The 22,491-nt window shown below is 47.0% G+C and overlaps 1 protein-coding gene across 1 annotated transcript in view; it reads right to left on the reverse strand.

Annotated features, from left to right (window-relative positions):
- The window catches only part of LOC144134525 (neprilysin-1-like), a 43,031-nt gene extending 20,986 nt beyond the window's left edge, over positions 1-22,045 (reverse strand). The window contains exons 1-9 of the mRNA XM_077667433.1: positions 22,010-22,045; positions 20,981-21,173; positions 19,866-20,006; positions 18,063-18,242; positions 16,724-16,883; positions 12,584-12,682; positions 7,383-7,691; positions 4,233-4,430; positions 2,381-2,610 (exon numbers count right to left, since the gene is read on the reverse strand). Coding sequence (XP_077523559.1) covers positions 2,381-2,610; positions 4,233-4,430; positions 7,383-7,691; positions 12,584-12,682; positions 16,724-16,883; positions 18,063-18,242; positions 19,866-19,973 — 1,284 coding nt within the window. The 5' untranslated portion in view covers positions 19,974-20,006; positions 20,981-21,173; positions 22,010-22,045. The remainder of the gene's footprint in view (positions 1-2,380; positions 2,611-4,232; positions 4,431-7,382; positions 7,692-12,583; positions 12,683-16,723; positions 16,884-18,062; positions 18,243-19,865; positions 20,007-20,980; positions 21,174-22,009) is intronic.
- Positions 22,046-22,491: the final 446 nt, after the last annotated feature.

Below are 22,491 nucleotides of genomic sequence, written 5' to 3' on the forward strand. Positions count from 1 at the left end.
GTGTTCAAGCTCTTTAATCTCCGGCAGCTCAAACTTTAAAGAAGTTAAATTTGTTAATTCTTTAAGGATTAAGTATTCTTTAGCTGTTATACCTTAATAATCCTCTCCTGAAAATCGCTTCGCAGTAAGCTGTGACGCCGAGAGAACTGTGCGCTGTGATTCGGAGCACAGTTGCTGACGACACCTATGCAGCACTCCTCGGCTCTTCCAAGGCGTTTGCGTTCTGATATAAAAATATTGTTTGGCTGCTGCAAAGCGAAATCCTTAAGGAATTATTAAGTTTAATGCCCTCCTCTTCTCTTTTTGATAACATAAAGATTGAAAATGAGAATAGAAAGTGAGTCGGTCAAGAGAACTGTAACGAAAATGCTTTCCCAGTCGTGGTGCCGGCCGAGCTGTGAACAAGAAAAATTGTGTCTACGGAGCATTTTGTTAGGCTTTGAGCACCAAACTTGAAAGTTATTATTGATGAATAAGTCCTGAAATTGATGTCCTCCTGCACTGGCAGCGCATTTTGCTTAAATGATGACGCAGCGGCCGAAAAAAAAACGAATTCACGATAACAAAACAGCGTATAAACCTACAGTAAGCAGCCGGCGCGGCTGGCTGCTATCCCGAGTGCATTTAACAAACAGTCCACGACACTCTAAACACTAATACGCCCATATGGGAGTAAAAAGGGAGTAGGCTGTCCTCTAGTGCACACCCTTTTATTGGCAAGTTATGCAGTCCATGTCCTGGTGTAGACCTTTCCGCCTAAAGTGTTTCTTTTTTTGGGGGGGGAGGGGGGAGGAAATGGCGCAGTATCTGTCTCACATATCGGCGGACACCTGAACCGCGCAGTAAAGGAAGGGATAAAGGAGGGAGTGAAAGAAGAAATGAAGGAGGTGCCGTAGTGGAGGGCTCCGGAATAATTTCGACCACCTGGGGATCTTTAACGTGCACTGACATCGCACAGCACACGGGCGCCTTAGCGTTTTTCCTCCATAAAAACGCAGCCGCCGCGGTCGGGTTCGAACCCGGGAACTCCGGATCTTTAGTCGAGCGCCCTAACCACTGAGCCACCGTGGCGGGCGCCTCTCCGCCTAAAAATAATAATAATAATTGGTTTTGGGGGGGGGAAGGAAATGGCGCAGTATCTGTCTCATATACCGTTGGACACCTGAACCGCGCCGTAAGGGAAGGGATAAAGGAGGGAGTGAAAGAAGAAAGGAAGAGAGAGGTGCCGTAGTGGAGGGCTCCGGAATAATTTCGACCACCTGGGGATCTTTAACGTGCACTGACATCGCACAGCACACGGGCGCCTTAGCGTTTTTCCTCCACTAAGGCGCCCGTGTGCTGTGCGATGTCAGTGCACGTTAAAGATCCCCAGGTGGTCGAAATTATTCCGGAGCCCTCCACTACGGCACCTCTCTCTTCCTTTCTTCTTTCACTCCCTCCTTTATCCCTTCCCTTACGGCGCGGTTCAGGTGTCCAACGATATATGAGACAGATACTGCGCCATTTCCTTCCCCCCCAAAAAAAACAATTATTATTATTATTTTTAGGCGGAGAGGCACCCGCCACGGTGGCTCAGTGGTTAGGGCACTCGACTACTGATCCGGAGTTCCCGGGTTCGAACCCGACCGCGGCGGCTGCGTTTTTATGGAGGAAAAACGCCAAAGCGCCCGTGTGCTGTGCGATGTCAGTGCACGTTAAAGATCCCCAGGTGGTCGAAATTATTCCGGAGCCCTCCACTACGCACACACTTAACAACGGAAGCCAATGCTCTCTGCAAAACATGTCAAGTTCTAGCAATTAGTTTAACTATATCAAAGTTTCAACCTCCTGATTTTGTTGACCTCAGAACCTCCAGTCCAACGTTTGAAAGCCTCCTCGCATTGCTAACTGCATCGGGTTGCTATGCTTTGCCATGGGAACATACCTCAATTGCCAAGAGTAAGTCTTCCGTACATTTGGTGATCGAAGTCGGTTCCGGGAATAGGGCAGAATACCGTGCCCCTGAAAGGGTGTGCACTGTAAAGTTGTATGATGCAATAACATCATACAGACTTCGTCATACAAATGTCATACAATTTAATGATATTGTATGCAATCTCTATGGCAAATATGTGATTTTGCAAAACATTATTGTAATTTTTATGATAATTGTACATTTGTAAGACAGGCCGTACGAGATCATTGCATCACACAACTGTTTTCAGTAGGATAAAAGAAAACTTGCTTCACTTTCACTACCTTACACACTAATGTGTGCTTATAGTGGAGCGGTGAGGCAGTCCTTTTGCGCGCCGCTTGTAGCTGAACTTCGTAATCTTCCGTTAAGCCTCACGCGGACAGTCACGTTAATGAATAGGCCGCACACAACGGTCACACATACCTGTCCCAGACCACCGTAGTTGATTGCAGCAGGCGCGCCGTGGATGAAGACGGGTGGCTGCAGAATGCCGGCGTAGATTTTGATGATGTTCTCCTCGAAATTGTAGAAGGCGTTGGCGCCAGCTGGCCTGAAGATGGCATTGGTGTGCCCTCTGAAGATGCGAATCGTCAACAGGCGCAGCGATTCCGCATACGGAGTGAAGAATTTCGCGCCAACGTCTGGAAATCGTGCTGCGTCCATGCAGAAGAGGAAAACAAAGTGTTGTGGTTTAGAAGACCTGGGACAGCAACTTCAGCTTGGCTATATATTTTTCATACGTGAATTGGCGATACAGCGCTGCTTCACTCATATTGGAATTAAAAAATGCCACTTAATTAAGGTAGTCAATCGAAATGAAATAACAGTTTTCAGGACAAGACGAACTGTAAGGTAGAAAAGTAGAGAAAGCTTAGCTCTTATTTGGCAACTTACATCAAGGATCAATCGGATGGCAGCATAAGAAGAAAGAAATCGGGTGATGTAAAAAGCCTGACAATAAATGAATGCCCACTTGTAAAAGACCACACACAACGTCCTTAGGCATCGTGCACTCCTCTGTACGGTTTACGTGGGATTAAAGGCCCAACGCGACTCGGGCTATGAGGGACGCCATAGTGAAGGGCTCCGGAATAACTTCGACCACCTGCGGTTCTTTAACGTGCACTGACATCGCGCAGTACACGGGCCTCTAGAATTTCGCCTCCATCGAAATTCGACCGCCGCGGCCGGGATCGAACCCGCTTCTTTCGGGTCAGCAGCCAAGCACTCCTCTATAACTACAGGAGATAGGAGTACATGGAACAATGAGCACAATATTCATGCTAAATGGAAATCGCCTGTGGACACTTAACAATCCAAAGCAAAAGCTCGGGAAAGACCGGAAAATTGGCAAACGGCGCAATCGCAAAGCGAGGAGAAAGGTACAACGTAAGCCCTGACAATTAAATTGAGGCGTTGTTAATAGAAGGAAAGCTGGCTGTCTGAACTTGGCATGCCGAAACGGGAAAAATTTTTGAAGGCCCATCGGTAAAAGCAGCGTCATGAGCGTAAAACGTGAGAGCAACTAATTGCCCGGCACGAAGATACATAATGCTAGTACTATTAAAGCACGAAAGACGCGTTATCCTCAGGGATCGGCCGTATCGGTAGTATGGTTGTCTCGTTATTATTAGTACCTAGTACGAAGCAAGTATGCTGATTGATAATTACTCTGTTTCATGCTAGCTTCATTTCATCGTAATAATAATAATAATAATTGCTTTTTGGGGAAAGGAAATGGCGCAGTATCTGTCTCATATATCGGTGGACACCTGAACCGCACCGTAAGGGAAGGGATAAAGGAGGGAGTGAAAGAAAGAAAGAATGAGGTGCCGTAGTGGAGGTCTCCGGAATAATTTCTACCACCTGGGGATCTTTAACGTGCACTGACGTCGCACAGCACACGGGCGCCTTAGCGTTTTTCCTCCATAAAAACGCAGCCGCCGCGGTCGGGTTCGAACCCGGGAACTCCGGATCAGTAGTAAACGAGATATCGTTTTCAGTGTTGTGCTTTTAAATGTCTGCGCGGACGGACGCAAATCATAAGGCGCAGGGCACCTTTACGGAAAACAAACCTAGCGAGGGGAGGCTTGGTTCGATGCTTGGTTATTCAATTAGTCCAGCTAAGACCTGAATAAATTCATTGAACAGTTTACCAACCTAACAGAATGGTGAAATGTTTCATGTAGCGCATCATTCGGCCGCCAAGCCAGGAGTGATCGAGTACAAGCAGTCAGGGTGTGGAGCAGCCAACCAGCCGACCTGCAATGCTTACCGTAGAAGTCCGCCACCACGGTGTCGTTCCTGTACTCGTCTGGGTAGGCCATAAGGAGTGCCATGTCCCGGGCCTTCGTCAAAAGCACGGACCGCACAGGTTCCTGGATCCACGACGTGTTGCTGATCTTGGCCGCCAGAGTGTCCATGAGGTTCACCATCATGCTCCGAGCGGACTCCACCGCATCCGGGGGGACGGCTAAAAAACAACGAGTCAAGTGAAAAAAAAAAGACCACCCTGGGGCATCCGCCATCATTTTATGACGTAAAGCACTGCACGAAATTTACTTAAATGTGCGCCGCACAGTGGATGTACAGCACTTTAGGTTACGTTCACTCACAAAAGGACGCAGGGTATTTTGTATGCACCGAGCAATACATATCTCTGAGCTTAACGCGCTGCAAACTTTACTTTCACAGAACACAGTCATTAATAAAGCAGCCAATCTGCAACCATACTCGAAGAGAGGCACACCGCGAAAAACGAAAGACAAGGTAAAAAAAGAGACTGCTGCTATGTTGCAATGTTACTTCTTTCTTATACTGAGATCCCAGTCCGCCCGGAACAGATTACCGGTGCTTAGAAACAAAAGCTAGGATAGGACCTCGGCAGAAACTAATGAACGAATCTAGGGTAGCAAACATGCAACTATGCCCCTGAAAGGCTCCTGCGAAACTAGAAGGCGCTTTCTCTCGTCAACAGCGCTTTGTTTGCCACAGTGGTGTAGTAGGTGATGTCTCGTTCTAATGCGACTTGAGACGCCACAGAGAAGGTGCCACAGGCCTTTCATTACCGCATTTGCATTGAGCAGAGCGAACTTTGGAGCCCTATTTAACTCGTTTCCACTTCACTGCTATCCCTGAACGAGGTCCATGCACAAACGTATAAAGTGTTGGGTAAAAATTGGCAGTGGCTTAGCTCGGTTATGCCAGGATATACATGGCGAGAGGTACGCTTCTCTGGCTGAGTTTGTTGTGGCCACAGTATGTTTAGCAATGAGAGACATTGGGCTCCATCTGGGCGGCTATGCGCCGTCTATTACGCTCGGCAGTCTGGAATCTCCGTTTGTCAAGCCGTTCCTTTCTCTGTTGGGACGTCTCCGCTGCTCTCTTCGTCTTCTGACGCTCATTCTCTCTTTGTTGAGTAACCAAGTGCCAAGCGACAACCTCAGGATTGGAAGAGTTAATCTTCTCTTGTCTATACCGCCATGTAGCAGCGGCGGGACTCTCATTCTGTGCATTCATAGCAAACCTTGTGATACAGCCGCCCATTACATCTCCGCCTTTTATACGCAATGCTGCGCATGCGACGTGCGGTTCGGGTGATAGAGCGGCGTGCGGCGAGGCGGCGACGAAGTGCGCGGCACACCTGTGGGGTCTCTCTGGTTACCATGGTATCGGCGCATGCGCACAACTGGCTTCTCCCATGTACCGCAAAATGCTCGACTATTAGCCCAGTGTAGCTCTCGCTACAATAAATCCGAGCAAACTGTACAGTCATTGCCATGCCAAGTTTTGCCTTATTCAAGACAAACACGCACTTTATGGTCATAGCCCTTTTGAGCAGTGCCTAGTCAATAAAAATGTTATGCCACGTTTACGCTATGCTATAGGCAGTGCGTTAAACTCGGCGGGAGCTGAGCGTAATTTACCAATGCTGGGTGATCTCGCCTTCCCTCACTGCGCCACGGGGCCTTCTATGTCGACATCGTACTAGCAGCCCGGAAAGCGCAGTCGCTGTGGGTTTCCCTCGCTCTCCTTGACACGCGCCCTACTGTTAAACATTAAATGAAAACGTGTTTTTGGGGAAAGCAAATGGCGCAGTAACTGTCTCACGTATCTCGGTGGACGCCCGAACTGCGCCGTAATAATAATAATAATAATTGGTTTTTGGAGAAAGGAAATGGCGCAGTATCTGTCTCATATATCGGCGGACACCTGAACCGCGCCGTAAGGGAAGAGATAATGGAGGCAGTGAAAGAAGAAAGAGGTGCAACGCTGTCTTCCGCGAATAACCCGGCAACTAATCAGGATAGCAGAAAATGAATGGTAGCATCAGACAGAGGGGACAAAATGTAACCCCCAGGCTAAGTTTTGTTGACTGTAGAGTGATTAGTTAATCAATTATAGACATTTATAGTGGAAAGAAAGCAATGAAAACCAACCAAATGCGTCGACATAGCGCGGAGGTCTATATAGCGACGGAAGAGGGTGACGTCACACCTGAGGTCGTCATGATAACGGCGTGCGCGCTGGTGGCGGCACCTGCGCACCACCACCAGTGAAGCCAGAGAAGAAGATTATCCTTATTTTGGGGGGTGCCACTCTCTTTATTACACACTGACTTTATTTTCTGTCATACCACACAAACACCTTAGTTTTGGTTTGTTACATACTTTCACTTCCCACGGCGCTGTGTCATTCTACGATGTGTGACCTCTGAGTGCTCCCTGGATGGTCAAAGAACTGCTCCCGACTTTTTGGTTCTGTGTCCTGTTCTGTGTGTTGCGTCAAGTGACCCCTCCCATTCCATAACCGGACTTTCCCGTGCTGTCTCCTGTCTATTTCGAAGAGACCTCTCAGTGCTTCGAGTGCTCTCAGCGGACCTCTCCCCTTCCATAACAGGACAATCGCCGTGTGTAAAGACCTACCAAATGTCCCTCCTCCGAAGTGCAGTGTTCCTATTGTGCTATGTTGTGTGTTGTCATGATAAACTCCTCTGGACATCACCACCTCCAGTCCACATCAGACAAGACTTACCCGCCTAGTGCTTTAGGCGCTCGCATGGTGTGTGCAGTGTTGCCGTTCTCGGACCCCCACTCCCTCCTCCCTTACCCCCCTGGCTCTGAGCAGTGATCCCCCGCAGAGGGAAGCAGAAACTACAACCACTCCCTGCCTACAATGAAGCAACCAGGAAGGCCAGAAGACGCAGATCGCAAGCGCCAACATCGTCGTCTAGATATAACGTGTGGCAAGGCAGAAGAAGCTTTTGGAAGTGACACTGGTGTGGGAGCCTGCGAAGCTAGAATCGCAGTCGGCAAGGCCAAAGGCTTTCGCCTTGCCGCATTTTATTTAGATTGCCAAAGTGTTGCCATAATGTTTTTAATAAATAGCCACTAACAACATAACATTACAATACAGGAATACATACTGGTGCGGAGATACCGGTGCGAGACAGCCATGGCCATTACGCTAGAGACGATTTCATAGCAGAACTCGTTGGTGTGTCCTTCGCCGCCGGCCCATTCTCTCGAAGCTCTCAGGAACCACTTGCTGTGGGCGAATGGCAGCAGCCTGTGAACCAGGGTCCAGCCCAGCAGGACCCGGACGTCATGCCTTGCCAAGCGACCTCTGTTCATCAGCAGCCCGATGACGGTCGGCGCACTGTCCCAGACCAGCACGGTGTCCGTAGGCGTGAAAATTTTGCTCGTGAAGTGCGAGACCATCCATGCCCAGTCCCCTAGAATAGCAAAACGGTAAAAGGGCTTTCTTTCGTTGTTGAGCTGGAGCAGCCTTGAGCGGTCGTTAAGTAACGCAAGGCAGCTGCCAAAGTTAGAGATCAAGCGAGTCTGTGGTCATATTCGTACCCAAGCCAAGAATTATTCCATTCTTTTATTTACGGAGATTATGACTCATAAATGAGAAGTGTAATAGTTTATTTTACGCTCAAGGACAATTTATCAGACAGTACAAGAAAAGACAACCATACGCTGTCTATGGAGCCTGACCTCCCGATTCAACTATATTTCCTTTTGTTTAATTAACTGTTTCCTCCATGGGTAGTATATACTGTTTATCATGACAATTTAATCGCGAGAGATAAGTGTTGAATGAGCGCATGCGCGCATTTATACGGTTGTGTGGTGTTTTGAGTAGCCTCTTATTAGCTCTTGTTTCGGATTTGAATAAACTCAAGTGTAGATGCATGTTAGAGCTATATTCATTTTCAAAATTGTGCTATGGTCGGACATTTTTTAAACAATTTAAAATTTCTGAGAGCGAAAGAAGGTGTACATACAGCTAGGAAAACTCGTTCTCAGAAACTAAACTGCTAAAGTTAATATTCTAACTTGTGCTATGAGACTTACAATTTATAGGAAAGGATGCGAAAGCAGGAATTGGCGGCAGTGTTTGATTCGAAAGCCGGGCGGAACCTCAGTATAACTGACACCATCGATGCCCAAAAAGGAGGCTTTAGGGCAGTTGGCAGCGTCGTTTGATAGTGCCGCGAATCTTTGCAGTGTTTGGTCATTCTTCAAATCTGCCGCCACGCCAGTTTATAGCTTTGTTTGCGATGCAAGACGCGAGTAGATTTATCTCGATTGATCGCAGCAAGGAAGAGCTGATTCTACGTTGTTCCTAGTAACTTTGCACGCTTTATCTCGAAAGTTCGCAATCAGCTTTAAATTCAGGCTTTAAATACAAGGAGGTAGGCTGTTTTGCTCTCTGCGAAGTTCTTTAAAAGGACATCATTCCGTACACAGAAGGAAGACAGTCCTCGCTTGAATGAAGTGGGGAGTGAAGAAACCTTGCCTTCCAGGTACTCGATGAGGCTTTTTGGGTCGGGGTCCGAGCGTTGCTGCTCAGCAAAAGAGCTGGGGCTGATGGGTCCCAGGCAGGCGTCCTCATCGTCGTGCGGCGGCGGTGTATCTACAGGGGCTCGTGAGAGGCAATAGGCATTCGAGTTCTTGCGTCCGGACTTGTAAACGACGGTGACATCAAACTCCTGGAGACTCAGACTTCATCGAGCGAGGCGGCCAGAGGCATCCTTCAAATTGGCAAGCCAGCACAGCGCGTGGTGATCGCTGACCACCTTGAACGGTCGTCCGTACAGGTAGGGGCGGAATTTCGACGTAGCCCAGATTTTGGCAAGGCATTCCTCAGTTGTCGAATAGTTAGCCTCGGCCTTGGAAAGGGAACGGCTAGCGTGTGCGATGACTCTCCAGCCCGTCGCTTTTTTGAACGAGGGTGGCGCCTAGGCCCACGCTTCTTGCGTCGGTATGAACTTCAGTATCGGCGTTTTCATCAACATGCGCAAGGATTGGTGGGGACTGTAAACGACGCTGAAGTTCCTTGAAGGCTTCTGCTTGCGGCGCTTCCCATTTAAACGGCACGTCTGCCTTCGTCAGTTGGGTCAGGGGCTCGGCGATGCGCGAAAAGTTTTTCACAAATCGTCGGTAATATGCGCACAGTCCGAGGAATATGCGCACTGCTTTCTTATCGGCCGGCGGTGGAAACTGTTCAATAGCAGCTGTTTTCTGCGGGTCTGGGCGTACTCCCTACTTACTAACGATGTGGCCTAAAAACAGCAGCTCTTCGTGGGCAAAGTGGCACTTGTCTTCTTTAAAGGTTGGGCCAGACGACATGATGGCGTCTAGTACTGTTCGAAGTCTTTTGAGGTGCTCTTAAAAATTCGAGGCGAAGACAACGCCGTCATCTAAATATACCAGACAAATTTGCCACTTCAGGCCTGCCAGCACTGTATCCATTACTCGCTGAAACGTCGCTGGTGCGGAACAGAGACCAAATGGCATCACCTTGAACTCAAAGAGCCCATCCGGAGTGATGAATGCTGTCTTCTCGCGATCTCTTTCGTCGACCTCAATTTGCCAGTAGCCGCTCTTGAGGTTCATCGATGAGAAATACTTGGCGTTGCAGAGGCGGTCCAGTGTGTCGTCGATGCGGAGGAAGGGGTAGATGTCCTTCTTGTTATGTTGTTCAAGCGGCTGTAATCCACGCAGAATGGAAGTGCGCCGTCTTTCTTTCTCACTAGAACAACCGGTGCCGCCCATGGGCTGTTTGAAGGCTGGGTGACGTCGTCGCGAAGCATTTCTTCCACTTGATTCCGGACGGCTTGTCGTTCTCGCGGCAACACACGATAGTGGCTTTGAAAGAGAGGTCGTGCGTGCTGGTCGGTTATAATGCGATGCTTGGCAATCGGCGTGAGGGTGCTTGCGTCAGGACTTGTAAACGGCGGTGACGTCAAACTCCTGGAGACGCAAACTCCATCGAGCGAGGCGGCCAGAGGGGTCCTTCAAATTGGCAAGCCAGCACAGCGCGTTGTCCATGTCTTCCGTCTCGAGCCCTATTATGCGCGCTAAAAGACGCTGCATTTCCACACACTGCGTTTATTTTCGCATGATTCCTTTTATCTGTTCCTTGAAGCATTATTTGTTTTAATAATGCTTCAAGGGGAGTAATGCCGCGAACCTTCGCAGTGTTTGTTCATTCTTCAAATCTACCGCCACGCCACTTTATCGCTTTGTTTGCGACGCAAGACACGACTAGATTTATCTCGATTGATCGCACCCAGGCAGAGCTGATTCTACGTTGTTGCGGAATGTTCTAGTAACTTTGCACGCTTTACTTCGAAATATCGCTAACAGCTTTAAATTGAGCACGGCCGACAGCGGCGGGCATTCTGTTCGACGACCGCTGAGCACGCTTGTTGCTACGCCGCCGCCGAGTGATTCAATCCATTGTGGGCGCAACTCAGGCCAAATAAAGAGCTTTGTTTAGACACAATTTTCGCAGCCTTTCTGCTCTCCAGAGTGCAGTTACCACTTCGTGACAATATTAAGGCCGTGCCTATCTATGGCCCGCCCATTTATACTTCACTAACTAAACACTTCCAGATTAGAAGCGCGAAGCGATTGTGATCTGGAAAATTGGCTGCGCTGAAAACACCCTGACGTACTTTGCCTTTGGCCTATTCCCAGGCTTTGAATGCGGACTGATGCACGCCCGACACGTCTTCAAGAAAACTCGGCTGGTTTTCAGTCAGTCGTGAAGTCTAATGACGGAAGCCCTCACGTAAACTGTCAAATTTCTCGATCCAACGCGCGCGCTACATTTTTCCCTATCATACCGGTCATGTATATTTTCTTCATCGTGCAACCCCCCGCCTTAAGCTATAGGCTCCTTATGTTGCGCTAGAGCCCTGATTTTTTGCCAGTTTGTAATTCAATTCAATTCAATTCAATTGTAATTCAATACATCCTATGCAGACGATCTTATAGCCTACTTTACTTAATTTTTTTTTCTCTAGTAATCCAAAGCATGTGTCAATAAGAAAAAAACTGATTGGTAGGCAGGTTACTTGAAACTCCAGAATGTGTTCTTAATAACATTTTACTTTTTCGTCCTCTTAGGTGTAGAACGGTTTTGAACCGAGATCATTTTCTTAAGCCGTGCTTAATTGAAAATTACGTTCGTTCTATTGAGACTAGATGCGGTATTCTCTGAAACTTCTCATGTGCATTCAGTAACGTAATCATTCCCCAGATTGTGCATTCGAAGCACAGTACATAAAGTTCTACTGAGCCACCGCGGTGGCTCAGTGGTTATGGCGCGCGGCTGCTCACCCGAAAGACGCGGGCTCGATCCCTGCCGCGGCGGTTGAATTTCGATGGAGGCGAAATTCTAGAGTCATATTTGAATACCACAATAAAACAATGCAACACAACGAAGCCTTAATGAAATTCTAGAGGCCCGTGTACTGTGCGATGTCAGTGGACGTTAAAGCAGCTCACGTGGTCGAAATTTCCGGAGCCCTTTACTACGGCGTCCCTCATAGCCGCAGTCGCTTAGGGACGTTAAAGTAAAAGGGAAAGAATGTTAAACCCCATAAACCATAAAGATGTTTTGGGCTTTGTGCGTTTGAAGATCAATTCTTATAAGGACGAGGTGGATTGTAAATAGAGATGTACATGTGCGTGTCGAGACATACTTGTGCAATAGCTCGATGCGAATGCACGGATCCACACTGAGTTGTTGCTTAGGTACGCAAGGTAATAATGTCATTCATAAAAATCCCGAATTTCAATTCAATTCAATTTATTTCAACACTACAATGTTGAGGACCGCGAAACAAAAAGCCTTTTGTGGCTTGACAAGGTCCGCAGCCCCTTTTAACAAGCAGTGACAGAGCATAGGGTTAGGCATTACATATTAAGCTAGAATTACCGAAGTCCCAATAACAGGAGTGTCAGACATGATGTATATATATAATATATACATACATATATGTGTAAAATGAATTCAAGTGAAACAGAAAGTATATGCAGTACATATAGCACTCACGTACAATTGAAACCGAAAGAATTAACGCTAATTACTAATGCACATTATACATATATGAAATCAACCTACAAATTTTCAACTCTTAAAAAGGTGTTGCTGCAACAAAGACAGGCAATTTAAGAACTACAACGATGTCATCAAGTAAGAAATGTTCGACATCATTTCAAGGTCTCATGTACAAAGGCCTCTAAACGTGAATGTGAACGGAGGCCTTCCAGCTTTTACATCGTTCAGTCTTGCCACGTCCGGTTTATTACGAGCCAAACTCACCGTTTGAAATGTAGCGTTCCGTGAAGCTCCCAAGCCCCTCCACAGTTGTCTGTGTCATCCCGCGCCTGTGCTTCCGGAGATCCTTTATGAGCGCGCGCACTGCATTGAAGGAAAAAGAGAAAAATCCTGGCCTCGACCCTTCTGGCTGAGAAATAACTGTGGGTGTCATTTTGACATATTACGTTATAAAGGGTGTATCACCTAAGACTTTGGGCATATTTTAATTGGTATTTTTAGTTAAAAGAGCCCGTTTTTCTGCCTAGCAATGTCAGCGGGGTAATAGATCAGAAAACGGCCAAGATATGCTAATTTGTAGGCTGGTTATCTAATATTGACTAGTTAGCTTTTTAAATATTACTAAAAGGCTCTTCATTCATTGTACGGCATGTAGCCCACCGTATGTGATATTCTTATGAATTTTTGAATTTTCGAAAATGTCACTCCCTTCGCCGTTGCAGTTCAAGCAGTTTTGTAGCAGCACACGAACAAGCGGTCACGCCTAAGAGTGGGGGAGGCACGAAAAACAGCACACGTCGAAACAGCATGCGTCAAAACAGCACACAAAAGCAGCACAGTGACAAAACAGCACGAAGAAAAAACAGCATGGCGACAAAACAGCACCGGGAAAAATAGCACGCGTCACAACAGCGCGCCGGACAAAACGACGTAGCGACAAAACAGCACAGCGAAAAAAACAGCACGACGACAGAAGAGCGCACAGAAAATACAGCACGACAACAAAACAGCACATCGGAATAAGGTGCAGCGCTGCTGGAGGGGTGAGCTATGATAGCCATGACCGCAAACGATAAATCACAACACATGCGGCAGCGGCCTTTAGTGTTCGCGAGTGCTCGTTTCACTTGATTAAAAAACGCAGCAGGCTCATTCATTGAGGAACAGCATTGCCTGAACGGCACATACGGCAGAACTAGCGGTTATGTAGTCCTGGTTACTTGGCTTCAATTATCTAGTTTATTTTTGTGCGATGTAAGAAGAATTTCGGCGACTGAGAGATATGGCCCGGGCATCTGCTCTGCGGTCAAATTCCCCGCGTAGTTCATCTAGTTTTATATGCACCAATTGCTTATTCTTTTTTTTTTGCTGGACTCTCTCAATCTTCAAGCCCGTTAAATGAAATATCCTTATTCTTGTTATTTATTTTTGTTGCTCGACTCCCAATCTTCAAGCCCTATTGAGCAATAAACATCCTGTGAAATGATATTGCCTGCGTCTTTTCTACAGGTACGATTGATTAGACTCCCACCTGTATTTGTTAGGTTTTCTTGTGGTTCGTGAGGAAAAGGGTCAAATTTGGCGAAAACTTATGTCATAATAAAGCTAGGTTCTAAGCGAAGAAAGTAGCTCTGGTTAAACGTTGCGAAAATTGACGTTTCAAGATAATTCTCTTCGAAGTGAAAGAAAGGGATGCAATATAAAAATACAATAAACAAATGCACGATGATACATGAATGTTCAGGTCAGATGTGTAGCCTATATCGCAAGGTAAAGTAGCCGGTGTGCTGTTTTGTCACTGTGCCGTTTTGTTCGGCGTGATGTTCTGACGCGTATTGTTTTTTCCTTGCGCTCTTTTGTCGCAATGCTGTCTTATCCCTGTACCGTTTTGTCGCTGTGCTGTTTTTGTGCGCTGTTTTGACGTATGCTGTTTTATCGTGTGCTGTTCTTTCATGGCGCAGGTTTATTATTTTGTGACTATGAAAGAGCGTGCAAAAGATGCGCACAAGAATGGTTCCGAAGAAAAGCATGAACACTAAATCACAGGCATGTGATGAATTTTGTCAACGCCTCTCCAGCTGTAACTGCTTGTTGATGGGGCAGTTGCAGAGGATATTTTCTGCAAGTAAATGGCGTCACCGTTGTTATCTTCTACCGCAAGCGAGAACAGCCGGCTGTTTCTGGTCATAAGAAACGCTAATCTCACCTAACCTAGCCTAACGTCAGAAGGAACCTTTTACTTCTGGGTGGGGGCTGCTTCAAGGTCAACCGTTGAATAATTTGTGACGCCTTCGGTCGGCTCGGCTCGGCTCGACACACACACACACACACACACACACACACACACACACACACACACACACACACACACACACACACACACACACACACACACACACACACACACACACACACACACACACACACACACACACACACACACACACACACACACACACACACACACACACACACACACACACACACACACACACACACACACACACACACACACACACACACACACACACACACACACACACACACACACACACACACACACACACACACACACACACACACACACACACACACACACACACACACACACACACACACACACACACACACACACACACACACACACACACACACACACACACACACACACACACACACACACACACACACACACACACACACACACACACACACACACACACACACACACACACACACACACACACACACACACACACACACACACACACACACACACACACACACACACACACACACACACACACACACACACACACACACACACACACACACACACACACACACACACACACACACACACACACACACACACACACACACACACACACACACACACACACACACACACACACACACACACACACACACACACACACACACACACACACACACACTCTCACTCTCACTCTCACTCTCACTCTCACACTCACTCACTCACTCACGTCTCATCATCAGACTGGTCCAGGCATCCGCCCAAGCTACCGGAGTCCTGAACTGAGGAGTCCGCCTACACGACTCGTAGAACACTTCATTGAAATAATGTTGTATCTCTCTCTCTCTACCGAATACACCTTTTAAACCGTGTATAATATACTCGGATTTGTATAGTCATGAACCTAGAGCCTTTATTTCACCAGCGCTCCACAATCCAAGGGCGGCTGAAAAACCCAAATCACAAGCTAATTGTGTGTTTTCACGACAAACTAGAAACAGAACTCATGACTTGCGCGGTAAAGAGACACTCAGTTCTTTGCCTTTCATGTCTTTAGATGCTGAGCGATCGCCCTCTGCCTTCAAAAAAGGGAACCAGCTTAGCAGAACGACCTGAAGGTGTTTACGGCCATTTCCCTCAACTTGGGGCCCGTAAAAGATGAGTTTTCGTTTTACAGTAACAGCTGTTAAACGCCCGTTCCTGGTTATCGCATCAGCACAACAGTAGCAGTGTTGGTAGTGGTGCTGCTACAGTAGAAGTAGTAGTAGTATTAGTATAGCAGTGGTAGTAGTAGCAGTAGTAGTAGTAGTAGTAGTAGTAGTAGTAGTAGTAGTAGTAGTAGTAGTAGTAGTAGTAATCAGCGTAACTAGTGGCTGTTTGCCATGGAAACCACTGGGAGGGTGTACCGTTCAAGGAGAATGCCATGAATAAGAGTGTAGAAATGTGTAACCGGCGGGTGGTTGCCATCGGAACCTTCAAGAGATTGGCTATCATGGAAAGAACGAGTAGGGTATGGCAAGAAGGAATGAATGCGAAACTGTACGGTTGTTACCACCGAAACCGCCTGGAGAATGGGTACCGTGGAAAGAGGAGGGCATGACGGCAGCGCAGTAATAGGAAAATAAGAGGTGGTTACCACACTGAACAATCTGGAGGGTGCCGTGGAAGAAGGAAGCAGAGTAATACCTCAGCAGCTGACGCTAGATCTTGCGTTACACAACGGTAACACTCCTATGAGTTTTTTTTAAAACATCGTTAAAACACCAATTTGTTTCAGGGAACGACGATAAAAACTATTTTAATGCATTGGCGCATGCGCATGTTGTGCCAAAAAGCTTCCCGATTTCTGGAGTTTTTTTCTTCCGATTTGTTCGAGATTTCGGTTTTATTCTAAGCCCGATAATCCCAGTAGTAATAATCAAGCTCTTTCTTTTTTGTGCATTAATACTCAAGCTGTACCCTCCTCTGCAAGTTGACCTCCTGCGGCTCATAGAAGTGTTATGTGGTTAGCAGCCCTTTCAGATATTCTAAAGAGAGAAACGAACGGCTTTTTCACCCTCCTGCGAATCAACCGACTCGACGAAAGGAAATTTTCAGTTGTCGTGTAGCTGTCGGAGGATGATACATACTGGCGCGCTCGGAGCCGATGATGCTTTCGGTTATTCGCGTGACGAGAAGGCTGCGGTCGTAATTGCGAAGGTATTCAGTGTAGTGTGACGTCAGATCTGCAAAGTTAAGCCGTCCGTGCTTGGATTCCAGCCAGTCCTCGTCTTCGCCATTGATCTGGACCTGCAGCAGCCAGACGAGACATGTGTCATTTGTATTTTCCACATGTCCATTCTGGTAATAAGGGCTGCTTACAGTAAAACTATTTAGATCTTGTGGTGGCCACTGAATTATGCACTGCGGTCTCGCCGCTACGATGGTGCCCGCAACGTGGGCTAAAGATAAGTATTGCTTTTAATCTACCGTACTCAATACCAGAAATTTGGGACAGGCGCTTCTAGTTATTTTCGCTGCCGCAACGTGGCGCATGGTGTTTGAGCATTAAAATATAGCGCGTTGACATGATTCGTGACGTAAGGAATTAGCGGATGACCGAGGGGCTGCAGAACAGAACGTGATTGGCTGCTAGTATTCTGCGGCGTTCTGTGTCGCTTGTGGAGCACAAAAAGGCTCGATGAGAACAAAAAGCATCAATGTTTTCTATGGTCCTTCTTTTATACTTTTCAGAGCACTTTCATAGTTGTCCTTTTGTGACTTTTTAACATCAAACACCACGTGCATTTTAAAAAAAACGATACCACTGAAGCGTAGCCATACTGAAGCCACACTGTAGCGTAGCCATAGGAGAAAAAAAAGTTACAGCCTTCTGAAAACTTCTTAGATAATAGAAGGACCGTTATTACGAAGCGTTTCAGTGAAAACTCACCGCCATACTCCACAAAAAGGTGTTAACTGGAGCATGCGGCCACTTGCAGGGGTAGCTGTGAATTTCACCGTGCTGTGTTCAATGACGCCCCATCCTAGCATATATTTAAAAGCCTTAGAAACCGCTACTTAGGTGGCCGACGTAATCTTGTGTATTAGGGGATAGGATGCATTGAATGTCTGGGAATACAAAACAGCGGCCGGTTGGCCCTATCTTTAGACTATTTCTAGTTAAAGTAGTATAGAAGTATGGTGTAACAGGAGCCGTTGTATAATTGTTGTAGGGCGCGTATACATTAGCCCAGACGAAGTGGTAATGCGTTTTATATTTATTTGTTATTGACATCGTGAAAACGTAAGGAGCGTTTATGTCATCGTGTTCATTACTAATGTTTATTTAGGATGTACCAAACTCCGGCTCCCACAGAATTATTGCTCTTCCCATCAACAGCGGGTACCTCAAGAGTAGTTTTGTGTAAATTATTAAGAGAGTGTAAGTCATTCTCTGCTCTCCTGACGGAGTAGAAGTTTACGTACCTTTAAAATGTAATTAGGGATATCCGGGGGGCTCTTGTACACGCTGAACTTGGCGAATGCTGGCATGCCGAAATGAAATGAGAGGCTTCCGATCCGGGCCAGGATGTCGAAGTCGGGATCGTAACGCATGTTCGAAAGGTGGAGGCCCAGCCGGTCTAAGAAACGCTTCAAAGAGGACACCTGCGCTTATAGAAGCCCAAAACTCACTCTTAATCGGTCGCTCGCGATCAGGATATGTCTATACAGAGACTGCCATGAGCGGCATTCTAACAGCCAAAGTGTGAACGTGGAATCCGTAGCATCACTCCTTGTGCTGAAAAATAGCGGAGCTTTCTACGGAAGCGGCAATTTATTTGCTGACGTCAAACCCGTGATGTTTCTTAACAATCCACATCCAGCAGAAGAGCACTGTACTTTTGTCCCGAAGCAAATTATTTTCTCTCGGAACAGAATTCCCACTCATTTCAAGAATGCTATTGTAGGCATCGTATATCCGGCACCACTGCAACATGACTCTCAGCAAAAGTTTATTTTTCTTCTTTATTTGTTATTCACTGTTTGCGCGACACATGGCAGTGCCTTAAGGCAGGAGAACAGGAGGGGATTAATGTTGTGAGTAGGCCTGTTCCCGCTAGGAAGGGCAGCGGCAGTATTTAGCATCAAGCATGAAATAAAAACACGCAACTTTCGTAGCCACATGAGTTAATTCACCCGCAGGCAACAACCGTCTATAGCCAACAACAAGGCTTATTTGAAGGCAAGAAGGGAGAGAGAAAAGTGGAACCCAATTCAATGGGTCAAAAGCCCACGGCCAAGCACGGCCGTGAAACGATAAGCCATTTGTACAGCAGCTCTAGGAGCATACCGGAGCGGCGGTATTTGCTCCCCAGTGCCGCCGGGTACCACCCACCTGTGATACGATGGGTACAAGGGTTCCTCCGGAGTGGCACTCGGCTTTTTTTTTGTAGATGAATCGGTTGGGAAACAGGTCTTTGGACGCAGTTTGAGCAGATGAAAACGCTTTGTGTCATGGAGCTTTTTGCCAGAGATGACTTCGAGCGATAAAAATTCGTCATCGTCATCAATAACTGTTACGGGTTATAACACCAAACACACACGCATTGTTTACTTGGCGGCAAGCCGGTGAAGAGAGAACTAAGTCGGATGCTGGTGGTATGATTTAATGGTTGCGGGCCTAGCGCAAGCGCTCTGTGCCACGCCACAGCCCACTTTGTGGTCTTCTAGCCAGCGACAAAATGTAGGGCGCAAACTCATACGTTGTATTAACGTATAGGCCACTGCACAAAATACAAATGCTGTTTATAAATTGTAAAATGAAGGAACGAAAATGCACATGCGTTTTGCAAGCATCCAACAGATTTAAGACCGGAGGTAAATAACGTTACTTGCTACATATTTGGGCCCGTCATGTTTAGCGACAATCGTATTTAGAATCTTTTAGGTCTTTTTGTGAAAACATTCAAGTTGGTCACCGTTTTACCCGGCTCCCCTAAGTGAATGCGTGTGCGGCAGTTCCTGTTCGGGAGCCACCTGTGCAGCCAATAGGAATTATTATTAGAAAAAATTAAAGTTATAAGTAAATAAAAAAGAGAAAAACCGTTTCTGTCGACAGCTCTATAGGCGTACACTAGACACATGGAATGGTTCGGTTCTTGGCGTGGACAGCACGAATAGTTATTGAGGACGAAATTTTCTGTCCTCGAGAATGCACTAGAGTAGGGGCCCCATCGATAGCTAACGATACAGCTTGGGAACCCGCCGTCCATAAACAGAGATTTGCACCTCGGAGTAGGGAGTGCTCGATGCCAGGCGTGTGCAGGCCCGGAATAACGCCGCAGCCTTCTCCGTGGGCTTTTGTCGACAACAAGGGACGTCGATGCTCAGGAGCATGTCCCGGACTGCTTGTTGTGTGTAGTCGTTTATCTGAGAAGACAAACGTAAGAACAGTAGGGTCGTGACATATACGTTTATCTTATGTGACGCCACCTCACTATTAGCTAGCTTTATGGTTTTATGGGGTTTAACGGCCCAAACTAACCCAGGCTATCAGAGACGTCGTAGTGGAGGGCTCCGGATAATTTCGACCACCTGCGGTTCTTAACGTACACTGACACCGCACAGAACAGGGACCACTAGCATTTCGCCTACATCGAATCGCGACCGTCGCAGTCGGGATCGAACTCGCGTCTTTCGGGGTCAGCAGCTGAACACTTTTAGTTAGGTGATACTACGGCTATGATTAATTTTATTGTACAGCACTATACAGCACTATTTGCTTTCGAAAAGCACCTTTTTGCAACAAAACCAGTTCCTTGCGCTTTAAAAGATGCAAAAGATGCAGGTATTGCTGAGTAAACTGCACTGACATAGTATACCAGGCAGGGAAACCAGCAGAACTGGACGCGTACACAAGACACGCGCCCTGTTCAGCTGGTTTCTCTACCTGGTATCATGCACCAACTGTTCCAACAAGCTACGCTTCTACGATTCCGCACCGAGATATTTCCTTGGCATGTTAACCAAACTGGAAACTTCGACGCCAAAAACCGCTAAATAATCATCATTTTTATGTGAATAGTGTTCTAGCCTAGCCTCTGCGATCTGTGCCCAACACCCATTAGTTTAGATGCGAGAATAGGCGATCTGGCCTATACAAGCCCTTTCCAGGGTATATAGCGTTAGTCGTTATAGTGCGGGAACGTATCGATACGGAACAGCTTCAATTTGTCCTTGATAAAGCAACCGCATTAGAGGCACTATTTTTGTGTAAAGATAGATTATTCAAATAGAAAAAGGCTTGACTATTCCTGAATCCCCTTGGAAGTGCACTGCGCTGTCCTAGGCGTAATTAGCTTGCAATGGTATTCCAAAAAGCAGATGTGAGGGAATTAGCTCACTTTATCCAGTACGGTTTTGCCTCCTTCGAATCTACTGCACACGAAGTTGTAGAAATCGTTGCACGGGGCAAAACTCCAATTGAGGGTCGCGTTAATCAATTGGGCGGCCAGATGACGGCCGTCAGGTTTAGGGGTGGTCGTAGTCCTGCGACTAGTGGCATCCGGTCTGTCCGGTGGTTCCCAGGTAGTTGTCCTGCGGTTGTGCATGGTTGCTGGTCTAGTGGCCGTATACTAAAAAAAAAGGCCGCCACCGTCTGGAAGACGTTGAAGTAACGACGGTTAGCGGAGCGATCGACGCCTAGCGCCATCTATCAGAGAAATTACGATGCACGTCTACCCTTAGTCGAGTTACTCCCCCCCCCCCCCCCCCCCCCAAGATACGTCCCAAGTGGAATTTGCTTCGTTTGTGGGGGGGCAAGGTGGGTCTAGAATTCGGCTTGCAGTGCAATATGGTAACGCTTCAATTAGTAAATGCATGTATACAGTGTTTACCTATTATTTGATTGCGGGTTTAATTTTATGCGACAACCCATAAGGATTTGCGTACTAAATTCGGTACACAACTGTCCCCTGATGGGTGCCCCTTGTTGTCGGTGTATGTATAGCAAAACGAAACGAATGTATAGCTGCATAGCGGTCTCGAAAGGCGACAGTTTTGCTACCCGTTATCGGATATTTGTCGGGGCGGGGCGGGGCGGGGAGCTGAGGGGTAAAAGCGATGGGAGGACACGATAAATTTTAATGGCCGTCACCTTGAATTCGAGGAACCGAAACTGTGCAGCCGTTTCGTCCGCAGACGTCATACTCGCATCGTTCCACCTCTGTCCACCATATTGGACGGTGGCGTCATCATTGGCACGCGGCAGGTGGTTGTTTCTACAATGCTATTGTAGATGGCGATACAAGTCTCAATGCGAGATGTGCTGTTTTCTAGTTGCTGCCACAGACGGCGCTGTGATCTCATGATGGTAGCACACCCCATGAAATTTCGAAACGAGATAAGAGCTAACGCTGTTAAAATTGAGTTACCATTCCGGCTGGTCCCTGGAGCTCTCCAACGTCGTGGGCCCTAAAGGAAACAAAAACAGTGTGTGGTAGGTGAAGTTTCCAGATAAAGCTACGCCTGCAGTTGTTTAAAGTCTTCTCCAGAAACATTACATTCCTCTGCGCCAACAAATTACGGCAAGGTGGAACTTAAGCACAAGTTAGAAAACTGCCATCCTAAAATCTCAAACGCTCCGAAAGACAAAGACGAGAGTAGTGGACGGGGCAAACGATACTCGGAGTTTTGTTTATTCTAAAACATTAACCCGGTGACCACACCAGGCAGTCTGATCATCGCGGAAGAGGTTTAGATTAAGCACAGCTGCGAGTAGCGTTTTCCCCGTCCACTACTCTCGTCTTTGTCTTTCGGAGCGCTCTTTCAGATTTTAGGACGACATACCAACTAGCCCAGCTGACAACTTTGGAAAACTGTCGTCTCGGGTAATCTGGTGCAGGAGCGATTGGGA

The sequence above is a fragment of the Amblyomma americanum genome, chromosome 5 (assembly GCF_052857255.1).
Source record: "Amblyomma americanum isolate KBUSLIRL-KWMA chromosome 5, ASM5285725v1, whole genome shotgun sequence".
Lineage (NCBI taxonomy): Eukaryota > Metazoa > Arthropoda > Arachnida > Ixodida > Ixodidae > Amblyomma > Amblyomma americanum.